The sequence below is a fragment of the Schistocerca nitens genome, chromosome 2 (genome assembly GCF_023898315.1).
Source record: "Schistocerca nitens isolate TAMUIC-IGC-003100 chromosome 2, iqSchNite1.1, whole genome shotgun sequence".
Taxonomy (NCBI): Eukaryota; Metazoa; Arthropoda; class Insecta; order Orthoptera; family Acrididae; genus Schistocerca; species Schistocerca nitens.
The window spans coordinates 596,026,922-596,040,266 of NC_064615.1; the positions used below are offsets into that span (position 1 = coordinate 596,026,922).

Consider the following 13,345-nt stretch of genomic DNA (forward strand, 5'->3'; position numbering starts at 1 on the left):
GGTCATGTGTCATCCATTTGCAAATCCGACCCCATACATGATGTTCATGAACATGACTCTGATTCTGATTCTGTGTTGTCTGTCAATTGTACTTCTTCCCTTTCAGGGAAGTTATTCCTCACTGTCCAAATACTTGGTCGAGATGTTCGCATGCAGGTGGATACTGGTTCTGCTGCCACTATCATCAGTTCTCAGACGTATCTTCAGTTGGGTTCTCCAATCCTGTCACCTGTCATTAGGCAATTACGGACTTACAATAAACAGAAGATTTCTCTCTTGGGACAATTTGATGCTGAGGTATCTTATAAATCTGTCGTTTGCACTGTTCCGATATTTGTGGTCGACCATAGTAACGCGGAGAATCTATTTGGTTTCTATGCCTTTCGCATTTTTGCGTTCTCCATAGATGACTGCTATTCCTTATGCTCAATTGGATTCCTTGTCGATGACATTTTTGTCCCTTTTTTCTCCTGGGTTAGGCTGTGCAAATGACTTTTAAGCTCATATCACGCTCAAACCCACTGCTCGGCCTAAGTTTTTTCGGGCTTGGCCCATTCCTGTGGCCCTTCGTGATCAGGTCAAACGGGAGCTGGATAGTCTCACTGCTTCAGGGGTCTTGCTTCCTGTCACTTCCAGTGAGTGGTCCTCTCTTGTCGTTGTCATTGCTAAGCCAAATGGTGATATTCATCTCTGTGGCGATTTCAAAGCCACTGTAAATGCTCAATGTCTTATCGACACATACCCTATGCCCCGACCTGAAGAACTGTTCATTAAACTTGCTGGGGGCTAGTATTTTTCTAAACTTGACCTGTCAGAAGCTTATCATCAACTTCCTCTCGACGCTGCTTCCCAGCAGTTTCTGGTCCTTAACACGCCTTTCGGCCTCTATCAATACCAACGATTGCCATTCGTGGTTGCCAGCGCCCCTGCTCTCTTTCAGCGATTCTTGGAACAAATATTGCTCACTGTGCGTGGGTGTATAAATTACCAGGACGACATTGTTGTCACTGGCTCCACCACTGATGAACATCTTCAAAATCTCCGCACACTTTTTCATGTCATACAGACTGCTGATCTTAAGAGTAATCTTCAGAAATCAAAATTTTTTCAGGCATCTATCACGTACTTGGGGTTTCAACGCTCTCGGGATGGTATTCGTCCGCTTTACCAAACTGTCACTGCGATTGATGCCCTTCCTCGCCCTACATCTGTTAAGGAACTGCAGGCCTTCTTGGGAAAAATAGCATACTTTCACAAGTTTTTACCATCTGCTGCTTCGGTGGCTCAGCTGTTGCATCGCCTGTTGCACAAAAACGTGCCTTTTCACTGGTCCGCGTCATGCGATGCGGCTTTCCAGAAATTGAAGACTATGCTGAAACAGGCCCCCATGCCTGGCTACTTATCGACCTGGCCAACATCTCGTTCTTGCCATGGATGCCTCTCAATATGGGGTCGGTGCAGTCCTTGTGCACCATTTTTCTGACGGTTCTGAAAAACCCATTGCTTATGCCTCCAAAACGCTTTGGCCATTATTTATGCTCTTCATAAGTTTGGTGTTTTTCTCTATGGATCCAAATTTCATCTTGTTACGTATCACAAACCACTTGTTTCCTTGTTTCGTCCATCAATGTCAGCTCAACATGCGAATGCTGATGCACTGTCTCGCCTTCCCATGGGTCCTGATCTGGCATTCGATAGGGACGGACGTTTGTGTTTCCACCTGGATGTTGCCGAGCAGCGGGTTGTGGACTGGTTCCCCATCACTGGGGACCGGCTGGCAGCTGCTACAGGTTCTGACCCTACCCTCTTCTGGGTTTTACGCTGTATTCAGAATGGTTGCCATATCGTCTGTCCGCTAAGACTTCTGATCCGTTGCGGAACTGCTACGCTTTGCATTACCACCTCACAGCTCGGGATGGTGTTATCCTCCTTTCCACGGAAAATGCATTGCCGCGTGTTGTGGTACCTGCGTCTTTGTGTGCTTTGGTCTTGCGCCTCCTTCACTAAGGGCACTGGGGTGTGTCTCGCACAAAATCTCTGGTGCGCCATCATGTGTACTGGCCCGGCATCGACTCTGAAATCTCACACATGGTCGCTGCCTGCGGCTATTGTGTGTCACAGGCCGCCGCCCCAAAAGTCATCTTTGTCAGCGTGGCCTTCACCTGAGAAGCCCTAGGAGCATATTCATGCTGACTTCGCGGGACCTTTTTTAGGTACTTATTGGCTTCTCGTTATTGACGCTTACTCTAACGTTCCTTTCATTGTCCATTGCACGTCGCCTACTACCACGGCAACCACAAATGCTCTAGCTTGCATTTTCTCTTTGGAAGGCCTTACCTCTACTCTTGTTACTTATAATGATCCGCAATTTACCTCTTCCGATTTTGCGGATTTTTGTGTCCGTCACAGTGTCATGCATGTCACGGCCCCTCCGTTCCATCCACAGTCAAACGGTGAGGCCGAACGACTGGTCTGCACTTTTAAGGCTCAGATGAGGAAACTCCTGATTTCTTCTGGTGCTGCTGATGTGCTTCTCCAATTTCTGGCTTCTTACCATTTCACCCCCAATGTACGACCACAGCCCGGCTGAGCTCTTACATGGCCGACAACCCCGCATGCTACTTCATCTTCTGCGGCCTTCCACCTCATGGCCGTGGGTGCCTTCGCTTGGCCGGTTCACCGCTGACGACCTTGTATGGGTACGAGGATATGGCAGGCGGCCAAAATGGAGTCCTGGCCACATCTTATGACACCATGGCCAACGCCTGTATGAAATCCAGATGGACACGAGTCTTGCAGTGCATCATTCGGACCAGCTTCGGCCTGTGCTGAATGCCGCTACACCACCTTCGGCTCTACCTGATGCTCGGGATACTGGAATCTCTCATTTCTCACAACACAGTCCTCTCACCATCATATCGGTGCCAGCACAAGAACTGACGCCACCAGGAGATGTGCCCAGGCAGGAACCAGATGACCATCATCTGTCGGAGCAACTCTACTCGCCTCCTTCTCCTATGGATGCGGACACATCACCCATGTTTTCTGTTATGACAACCGGACTTACTGCAATGGGCAGATTGGTTCACGGGGCCCCAGCAGATTCGACCCCCACGTCTCCTGTCATCTCGATCCGTTATCATCAGGGACACTTCTGTCTGTACGGGAAGTCTCCTCCTCGAGACTTTACGGCCAGTCAAACAACACCTATGGACATTAGCAACCTACAAGCCACCTCCATCAAGACCTGTGCAAAAACTTCAAAAGGGAGAAAAGTGTTGTGACTCACCGATCTTTCAAAGTGCCACCACGCAGTTACACACGTCCTCTACATGAGGTGCTGTCTGCCAGCCATGCAGCAGCGGCACCACCTAAGCAGCCAGCACAGCGAGCGGCCGCTAGACTCTGACTCAGTTATGATTTGACTGTTAAAGTGTACACACGTCTTACTCTGTTTACTTGATCTGTGTCTTTCATGTATTGCGTCTTCCTTGAAATATATTTGTTCAACTTGAAGTTATAACAATTTCATGCAAAACCTTTTATATCTGTCTCCATAGCCAAATAGTTAGTGGTTGCTGCTGTTGGTGCAGAAGGATGTGGGTTCAATTCCGAATACCTCCTTGGATTTTTTTTCTTAGATAAGGAGGTCTGCAAAGGTCTACTCAACCTTGTAAGTCCAAATAAGGAACTGCTTGAATAAAGAAGCAGTGGTATTCCCAGGATTCATCTGCTGGAATTTCAGCTGGCGGGATTGGCAACATGATGATCACATGTTCCACGATCACAGATTGTTCCTCTTACTGTCTTGTAGGCAGCATTTGTCCAATCAGAACAGGTCTAAGGCCTAATCTGTGAGTGGTGTTTACTTGCATTATTTCACCTTGGATAACTTACCAATAGAGTCTTGAGAGTGTGTTGCCAGCAGTAGTGAGCACTAGAATAATTTTATTTTTGAAGAGGAATAAATATTTCTGTTTTTGCAATTTTTATGTTTCTTGTTTTTGTAACTTCAAAATGTGAATGTTTTGTGTTACACTTTTGTATATGACACAATGAACGTATTAAATTTAATTTAAGACACCAGCCTTACATTTTATGATTTGCTTGTGTACCATATGGTTTTAGTCAAGAAGTCGATTCCAGTTTTGATAAACTTTTGAAGTAATGTCAAATGACTAGGATTGAAAAATTTGAAGGTGAACATTTATCAAAATATAATGATGTAACTGCCTTCAGTCACACAGTTAAGAGAGATAGTTAAAACCATTCATTTGATACTTGCGTGCCTTACCAGTCACGTCGTACTCGAAAGTAACAGTGCCTGAGAATAGGAAATACAAGTATTGTTTTATCTTAGTCATGAATAAAGGAAGTGGCAGGTTAGATCACTGTTATGGTACAGCAAACTACATGTATTAAACAGAAATGGGTTCATACAAATTCTGTGATCAGTCCATGAGTAATATCTGAGTGCATTTAATTGAGTACATGTTGGACTAATGGGCTAATAGGTGCCATACAAAGATTGTCAGAGACTTGTTCACCTCAGGAATGAGTCTTACAGATATGTTGAACAATCTGATTTATTAGGAATGTAAGATTATCCTAAAACTATTGAATGTGGTGCTTCTGAAGGCATTATTTGCAGGCTTCACCTGTGAATGGAAAGCAATAGTAAAATATAGAGAGATGTCCCCTCCGTTCCCCTTCCATTCATTCTCCACCATTTGCATCTCATCCCACCTTGTGCAGCCACTTTTACACACCATATAACTGTATTCTACTCAGATACGTATTAGACTATAGAAGAAGTACCAGTGGTAGTGAGAATTCGTGTATGCGAGTCTGTAGTTAAAAGCTTGCATTTTCTAACGTCGAATAATGATAACTGCACAAGCAACATGTATTGCTATTTGTACAGTAGCCTTGAAGATGCATCAAAATATTTCCTAGGGTTTTGCTTAATAAGATCAGGAAACAGAGACGAGTAGCTAGAGAAAATAATTTTATATTTAGATTCTCTTGAATACTCTGCATAAAATATTTTTTTAGTTGCTTACCATTAATCTACAATTGGCATAATATTTTTATCTAGGACCTTTTCACAGGGATACTACATACAATTTTCAACTGAAAGGCAATTCATTTTCTTGCAGGAAGAAAGAAATAGATGCAGAACTAGCTGAAATTGAACCTGTGATACAACAAGCAAGGTCTGCTGTGGGTAACATAAAATCAGAGTCACTTTCAGAAATTCGTTCACTTCGGGCACCACCAGAAATAATACGTGATATACTTGAATGTGTTCTTAGCCTTATGGGAATTCGTGATACTTCTTGGAACAACATGAAAAACTTCCTAGCTAAAAGAGGTGTCAAGGAGGAGATTAGGTAAGAGTAAAGTAGAAAACTGTTTCGTTAATAATCTGATCTTCTGTCAGTATACTGTTTTGGGATGTGCTTTATGAAAATGGAAATGAATAACTTCTTTCAGGTTTCTGTGATTTTTTATTTCTCTTATTTATAGGAAGAGGTACTATCATGCAAATGTTGCATTAAATTATTAGTTAATTGCTTAGGACAAACCTAGAATTTTTTTGATAATGTGCATATGTGCATAACATGCATTAACCTGATGATTTGTGTGATATATTTATGAAGCTCCAGCTATAGTACTCGTTTTTGGGAATACAGGTAGTTTTTAGTGTAAGATATTGGAATAGAAAAGCATTTTTCTTTACAGGCTATTTAGGCTGGAAGAGCTCATAAAAAAGTAATGCAAATGAGATCTTTAATTATTGTATTTAATGTGTTTGATGAAGGTGCATCCACTAATGAATGAAATTTTAATATAATGTAGGAAAAGACAGATTTCTATGTACTGTAAAGAAGACACATCAAGTTACAGACAGGCACAATTAAAAGACACTTACATAAAGCTTTCGGCCACAACCTTCATTAGTAACAGAGAGAGACAGCCCATTCGCACACACACAAGCAAGCACACCTCACACACTTAAACTACCAGCTGCTGATCTTGGACCATAATTCTGCATAATAATTGAAATGTTTATAAAACAATACTTTGATGAGAATATTCACATAAATTTTATGAACTTTGGTGAATACTATGCATTGTTCGGCGATGCGAGAAATGCAGTAGTAGTAGGCGAGTGACCGACTGGCAGCTGCAACTGTACCTAGTTTATACACAGTGTTTGGAGTAGCTGTTTTCTTACATGCCTTTGTGAAGAGGTGAACACAAACTGCTTATTTATTTGTGATGAGTAATGTTAATTATTTTTTTCTAACTGTTTGTTTATTTTGGGAGTGTTAGTATTCAGTGAGTTGACTTGAAGTTTAGTGCTCCAATCACTGACATGAGGTAGCTGTACATAGTATGTGTAGAATACCAGTACACATGTTTGATTACATATTTTTACTTGTAAGTGATCACCACCTGACTGTATTTTGTCTATTGTGCTAAGTATTCCATTTCATTTCTCTAATTGTTTGTATTTTTTGTTATTATTAGTGTAGTATTATCTAACTTTGTTCTGTAGCTTCATTGTTAACAATGTCATGCATGTTAAGTTGTGTGTTATGAGCAGATAATAAATCAAAACCAGAATGTCACAGTGACCTGAGTAAAACTCAATTACTGGCCGTTGCAAATATTCAGATGTACTCTAGCACTGATGAGTTATATCTAGTGCTTTCTTGGTGTGTACTTGAACGTGAACAGAGATGGCTAGGGATTGCATTTGTTACTTACGGATACAGGGGGACTGGCCCCTAACCAAAATCATTGTTGAAAGATACAGTGGGCATAGTGGACAGACTTCAGGCACTGCCCTAGGTGATTATGGTGTTGAGGCATCAGTACTTTGTGACCTTATAAACATTTACTACTAGGAAGAGAAAGTTGTTAGAAACTAGAGATGAACAGCAACAAAATCTTAAATTCTAATAGGAAGGTATCTCACAAAGTTAGTCTGGACACCATATGCTCATTGTTATTGACATGACAAATGTGAAAACAAATTGCCGGGGGATACTAGATCTACTGATAAGGATTTCAACATCGTCCACCCACAGACACCGTAGTGGCATAGGTACCAGAGCACCGTCTGTGTCTACCCTTTGATAGGGAATTCTCACAGCCAAAAGGCTCAGTGTGGTGCACACAGGTGAAACAAGCAGGCAACCATGCCACAGAGATGCACTCATGCTTCTTGCAGCCACCTGAAGAGTCTGAAAGAGGTCAAATTGTGGTGTTCCAATTGGCAGGGAGCAATGTCTCATAGTGCATTCGTCCAAGACACGCTAGACCTGCTCCAAGCCTCATGGTCTGGGGTGTGATAAGCTACAACTCTTGTTCACCATTGGTGTTCCTACAGGGGACACCAGCCAGCGCTCAGTATGTAAAAAATGTTGTTAGAACCATTGTTTTGCTATTCTTGCAACAAGAAGGTGATGTTGTGTTCCAACAGGATAATGCTTGCCCACACACTGCATGTGAAGCTCAAGGCACTGTGCAAGACATGCAGCAACTTTCCTGGCCAGCATGATCTCTGGACTTGTCTCCAATTTGACATGTGTGGGATGTGATGTCCAGTTTGACATTTGTGGGATGTGATGGGTCCAGAAGTGACTTGAGTGACTCGTCAACCAACAACTCTTTACAGAACTACATGAAGAAGTTGACAAGACATGGCATAACATATCTCAGGATAGTATTTGGCATCTGTATGATTGAATGGATGCCTGGGGAAGCTACACCACCTAATAATATGGGTGTTTCAGCATGGGTCAATACCTGGTACTTCAGAAATCCTTTGTAATTGATCTATAAATGTAATCATTTCATGTACTCCGTATGCACTGTTGCAATGATGAATCTTGAGCAAACTGGAAATCCGTAAAGAGGTGTACAAATTTTTTTCTGGCAGTGTATTTACACCCTAGAGATGAAGCAAACTTTATCTTAGAAAGAAGCATAAAGCAGGAGTTTCCGGGGCTCTCATGAGTTGGCATTCTTGATACACACCTGTTTCACTGTCATTAAATCTGCTACTGATGAAATATTACAATAGCTGATGAATAATGACAAATCCCACTACATAAGGATAATACATATTTTAATGGAAAAGTTAAAAAAAGGAAAGGACAATTGTTCATTGGGAATTTCCAGGAAGAATAATGTATTTTCCTTTGACAAATTTTTCTAGAACAAATGAACAGTAAAGTACACTTAGTGTGGTGTCACCGCTAGACACCACACTTGCTAGGTGGTAACTTAAATCGGCCGCGGTCCTGTAGTACATGTCGGACCCGCGTGTCGCCACTGTGTAATCGCAATACTAGCGCCACCACATGGCAGGTCACAAGACACGGACTAGACCTCGCCCAGTTGTACGGACGACATAGCTTGCGACCAGACGTACCAAGTCTTCCTCTCATTTGCCGAGAGACAGATTGAATAGCCTTCAGCTTAGTCCATAGCTACTACCTAGCAAGGCGCCATTTGTATCAGTGCTTATAGCGTACTACTATTCAAGAGATGTATTCCAACAAGAGAATAAAAGTTAAGTAACATCTACGTACTTTTCTTCTGATTCATTAATAAGTCTCATGTTCCAGAACTTCAAGCCCGTCTGCGTTAGTTTAGCGTGCACCTAGCTACCTCATTGTGTCTATGCTGTATGAGCTAGACACAACATCATTTGGCGACGAGGATGGGATGTATTAATTCGTTTGTGTCATGGCTTCGCCACAATCTCCAGATGTACTGTCCGACTTTTTTCGCTTGCAGAATCAGCAGACGCAGGCGTTATTGGAAGCCCTTGGACAGCTCGTCCAGGGTCAACGTGCTCTGCAAACCGATGCGGCAGCCGCCGCTTCTTCGCTACCGCTGCCACAAAACGCTGTTGCACCTCCCTTTCGGCCATACGTGGCGGCCGACGAGAACTGGCAAGAGTGGTCTCGCCAGTTCAACTTTCACCTAGCTGCATACAGAATTCAAGGTAAAGAGCGGCAGCCGTTTTTGCTTTCTTGTGTCGGTGTGTCTACCTACCGTGTGATAGTGAAATTGTTTCCCCGACGCGACGTAGCAACTCTGTCCTACGAAGAAATTTTGTCTGCTTTAGATGCCTATTTCAAAGAAACAGTAAATGTAGTTGCAAAACGGTATACGTTCTTTCGTACAAAACGTACGGCCGGTCAGACTAATAGGGAGTGGGTTGCAACTTTGCAAGGACTTACTAGGGAGTGTGCATTTGAATGTGACTGTGGCCTCCCTTATTCAGACACTATGGTGCGTGATGCAATAGCACAGAACGTTTCTGATGTTCGCATAAGGGAACAGATTTTGAAACTAGTTAATCCCTCCCTTCAACAAGTGATAGACATATTGGACAGGCAAGACACACTTGACTTTGCTCAGGAATCATTTGAAACTTCGCCAGCAGTGTGTCACATTAACCGGCCCGCCGGCCGCGCTGCCCGGGACGCTACACGGCCCTCGCGCCCGTCCGCACAGCAGCGGCAGCCTAGCTCGCAAACACGTGCACCGCGTAAGCAAGCAACTGCAGTGAAATCATGCCCGAGGTGTGCAACTAGACATTCGCGTGAAAATTGCCCATCACGCCAAGCTATTTGCTTTTACTGTCACAAGAAGGGACATGTTCAAAGTGTTTGCCAGAAAAAGCTTAGATCAGACAATCACACCAATTCCAGGCCTTTTGCTTCGCGCCGGAATCGAACCCAGGACAATCAGGCTCGTGGACCTTCACCCATGGACATTCATGTAGTTCATTCCCACCCGTCCAGTGACACTTTAGCTAACAGTGACTGTGTTCGTCCCACAACAAGTGTGCGTCGACGTCGCAGGACATCCAGTAAAGTCGCAAGTGCTTCTGTACCTGCATCAGTTCAAATTGCACGTGACAGTCACTCTTGTCGTCAGCAGGACAATAAACTTTTTGTGGACTTAGACTTTGAAGGCAAAGTGATCCCCTTCCAGCTCGATACCGGAGCTGCTGTTTCATTGCTCAATCACGACACGTACAAACAACTGGGCAAACCGCCATTGCGTGCCGCAAATGTTAAGTTAACTATTTACTCAGGACAGCCGATCCCTGTGTTAGGACAGTGCAGCCTTATTGCAACATACAAGGGACAAACAAAACTTGTGTCATTTTACGTTCTTCGTTCTTCTACTGCAGTGAACTTGTTTGGTTTAGATTTGTTTCAATTGTTTAATTTGTCTATAGTAAATCAGGTCCTATCAGTGAATCAGACTGTGCCTTCCGCCAGTGTTTCTAGTCTTTGTGACGAATTTGCAGACATTTTTGCACCGGGCCTTGGTTGCGCTAAGAACTATGCTGCACATTTGGAACTGAAAGACAACGCGCAACCGAAATTTTTCAGAGCGCGAAATGTTCCCCACGCATTGCGTGATGAGGTCGCCAGAACATTACACGATTTAGTATCTCAAGGTGTAATTGAACGTGTGCAGGCTTCTCTCTGGGCCTCACCCTTAGTACTTTTGCCAAAACCTTCCGGAAAACTGAGACTTTGTGTGGACTTCAAGGCCACTGTGAATCCACAACTTGTGACTGCTACTTTTCCTTTGCCCCGCCCGGAAGATCTTTTTGACAAACTGTGCCCGGGAAAATATTTTTCCAAATTGGACCTCGCAGATGCGTACTTGCAGATACCTGTGGACGAAGAATCCCAGCGCGTCTTAGTGGTTAACACGCATCTTGGCTTGTATCGCTTCAAACGACTGCCATTCGGGTGTGCATCCACACCTGCTTTCTTTTAGCAATATTTCCAAACAGGTTTGTGCCGCGCGCTTCTTTCATTTCAGCTCCGCTTCATCGCTTACGCCGTAAAGGTGTTCCGTTCGTCTGGACGACGGAATGCGAACGCGCCTTTCGCCAGTTGAAATCGGCGTTACTTTCAAATACTTGCCTTACGCCATTCGATCCCCGAAAACCCCTTTTGTTGATGGTAGATGCTTCGGAATTCGGGATCGGTGCTGTGCTTGCGCACAAGGATGGCTCGCATGATCGCCCTATTGCCTTTGCGTCACAATTGCTCTCATCTGCGCAAAGAAATTATTCACAAATAGAGAAAGAAGCTTTAGCTCTCGTGTTTGGTGTTACCAAGTTCCATGACTTCTTGTATGGTCGTCACTTTACCATCATCACGGACCACAAACCTTTGACATCGCTTTTTCATCCGACCAAGCCTGTACCTCCACGTACAGCGCAGAAATTCATTCGCTGGTCACTTTTTCTCTCGCAGTACCGCTACGATATCTTGTATCGGTCCACTGCTAAACACGGAAACGCTGATGCGTTGTCCCGTTTGCCTGTTGCTGAGGATAAAGCATTCGATTCTTCCGAACTTGCTTGCATGTTCATTGATTCGGAAACCGATGACGTGGTCGAATCGTTTCCGATTGATTTTCGTCGTGTAGCTACAGCCACAGCTGCTGACCCTGTCCTTGCTACTGTTTTGCGTTTTGTTGCTACGCAATGGCCCTTGTCAAAGTCACGGATCGGGGATCCTTTGGTTCGCCGTTTTTTTGCTCACAAGGAGAGACTTTTTGTACGACGTGGTGTTTTGTTGTTGCGTTCCGATAATGATCAGTCCAGAGTCGTAGTCTCACGTTCGTTACAGTCCTCTGTCTTAAAGCTTCTTCACCAAGGACATTGGGGTATAGTGCGTACGAAACAACTTGCTCGTCAGCACTGTACTTGGATCGGAATCGATGCTGCGATTACAAATATGTGCTCCTCTTGCGTGGCGTGTGCCGAACAACACTCCGCACCGCCGCGGAAATTCTTTGCATGGCCGAAAGCCACTTCCCCTTGGCAACGCTTGCACATCGATTTTGCTGGTCCATTCTGGAAGGCTCGATGGTTGGTTGTGGTAGATGCTTTCAGTAATTTTCCTTTTGTTGTCCGGATGTCTTCCACGACGTCTTCTGCCACAATCCAAGCCTTGTTCGCCATCTTTTGCGTTGAAGGTCTTCCGCAGACTATTGTTTCCGACAATGGCCCACAATTCATGTCCGCAGAATTTCAGTCATTCTGCAAAGCCAATGGTATTCAACATCTGACATCCGCGCCGTTTTCGCCTCAGTCAAACGGTGCCGCGGAACGATTGGTCCGGACTTTCACGTCACAGATGTTGAAATTGAAAGAGTCGCATTCTCGGGAGGACGCATTATTGCTCTTTTTGTCTTCGTATCGCTCTCAGCCCCGCGATGGTCGCTCGCCGGCTGAATTGCTCCATGGTCGATCTCATCGCACCGTGATGTCTTTGCTGCATCCGCCGCATCAGGTTCCTGTGCAGCGGCAGACTCTTGCTTTTGCTCCTGGCGACGTTGTCTACTATCGCAACTCTCGCGGTTCACAGCGTTGGCTCGCAGGGCGCATTCTTCGCTGCCTCGGCCGCGCGATGTATTTGGTTTTGGGGGCCTCTGGTGAGGTGCGACGGCATCTCAATCAGCTGCGCCTCTGTCGTCGCCTGGGTTCTGCCGCTGCCCGTCTGCTTTCAGCGACGGAGCCGTCAGGTCAGCGCCCTGGGGACCCATCTACTGGCTCGCCTCATCCCCAGGTGTTACCGACGCTGCCTTCCATTTTGCCTCATGGCGTCGCGCCGCCGCCGCAGCCGCCGCAGCCGCCTCCGGCGCCGCCCGCTGTGGACGCTTCGCTGCAACCGCATGGCGCCTCCCTGGGTCACGCGCCGCCGCTCGCTTCCCGTGACCAGCCGTCCTCCGCCATGGACCTTTTGCCCGCTCCGGACCAGATGTCGTCATCGCGTGTCGGATTCCCCGACGCAATGGAGGTCGACCCTTCGGCCCCTCTTGTCTCATTACGTGCGCATACACCGCATGTTGACGTGCACCCTGGACTAGGTTTGCAGGCGTTTCCTAGCTCCCCTCGGACCGAATGGCCGGGTGCGGGTGGCACAGCCTCGCCTGTTGTTAGGCTCCCCACCTCATCGCATACGTCAACATGCGGTCCTCCCCACGGCGGGCGGAAGCCTTATCTCACGACCGTTCGCCGATTTGCGGGGGAGGAATGTGGTGTCACCGCTAGACACCACACTTGCTAGGTGGTAACTTAAATCGGCCGCGGTCCTGTAGTACATGTCGGACCCGCGTGTCGCCACTGTGTAATCGCAATACTAGCGCCACCACATGGCAGGTCACAAGACACGGACTAGACCTCGCCCAGTTGTACGGACGACATAGCTTGCGACCAGACGTACCAAGTCTTCCTCTCATTTGCCGAGAGACAGATTGAATAGCCTTCAGCTTAGTC

General features: G+C 45.5%; 1 protein-coding gene across 1 annotated transcript in view; it reads left to right on the forward strand.

Moving 5' to 3' along the window:
* Positions 1-13,345, forward strand: part of LOC126236667 (cytoplasmic dynein 2 heavy chain 1) — an 873,274-nt gene that overhangs the window by 621,982 nt on the left and 237,947 nt on the right. The window contains exon 52 of the mRNA XM_049946146.1: positions 5,160-5,393. Within this exon, the coding sequence (XP_049802103.1) occupies positions 5,160-5,393 (234 nt within the window). The remainder of the gene's footprint in view (positions 1-5,159; positions 5,394-13,345) is intronic.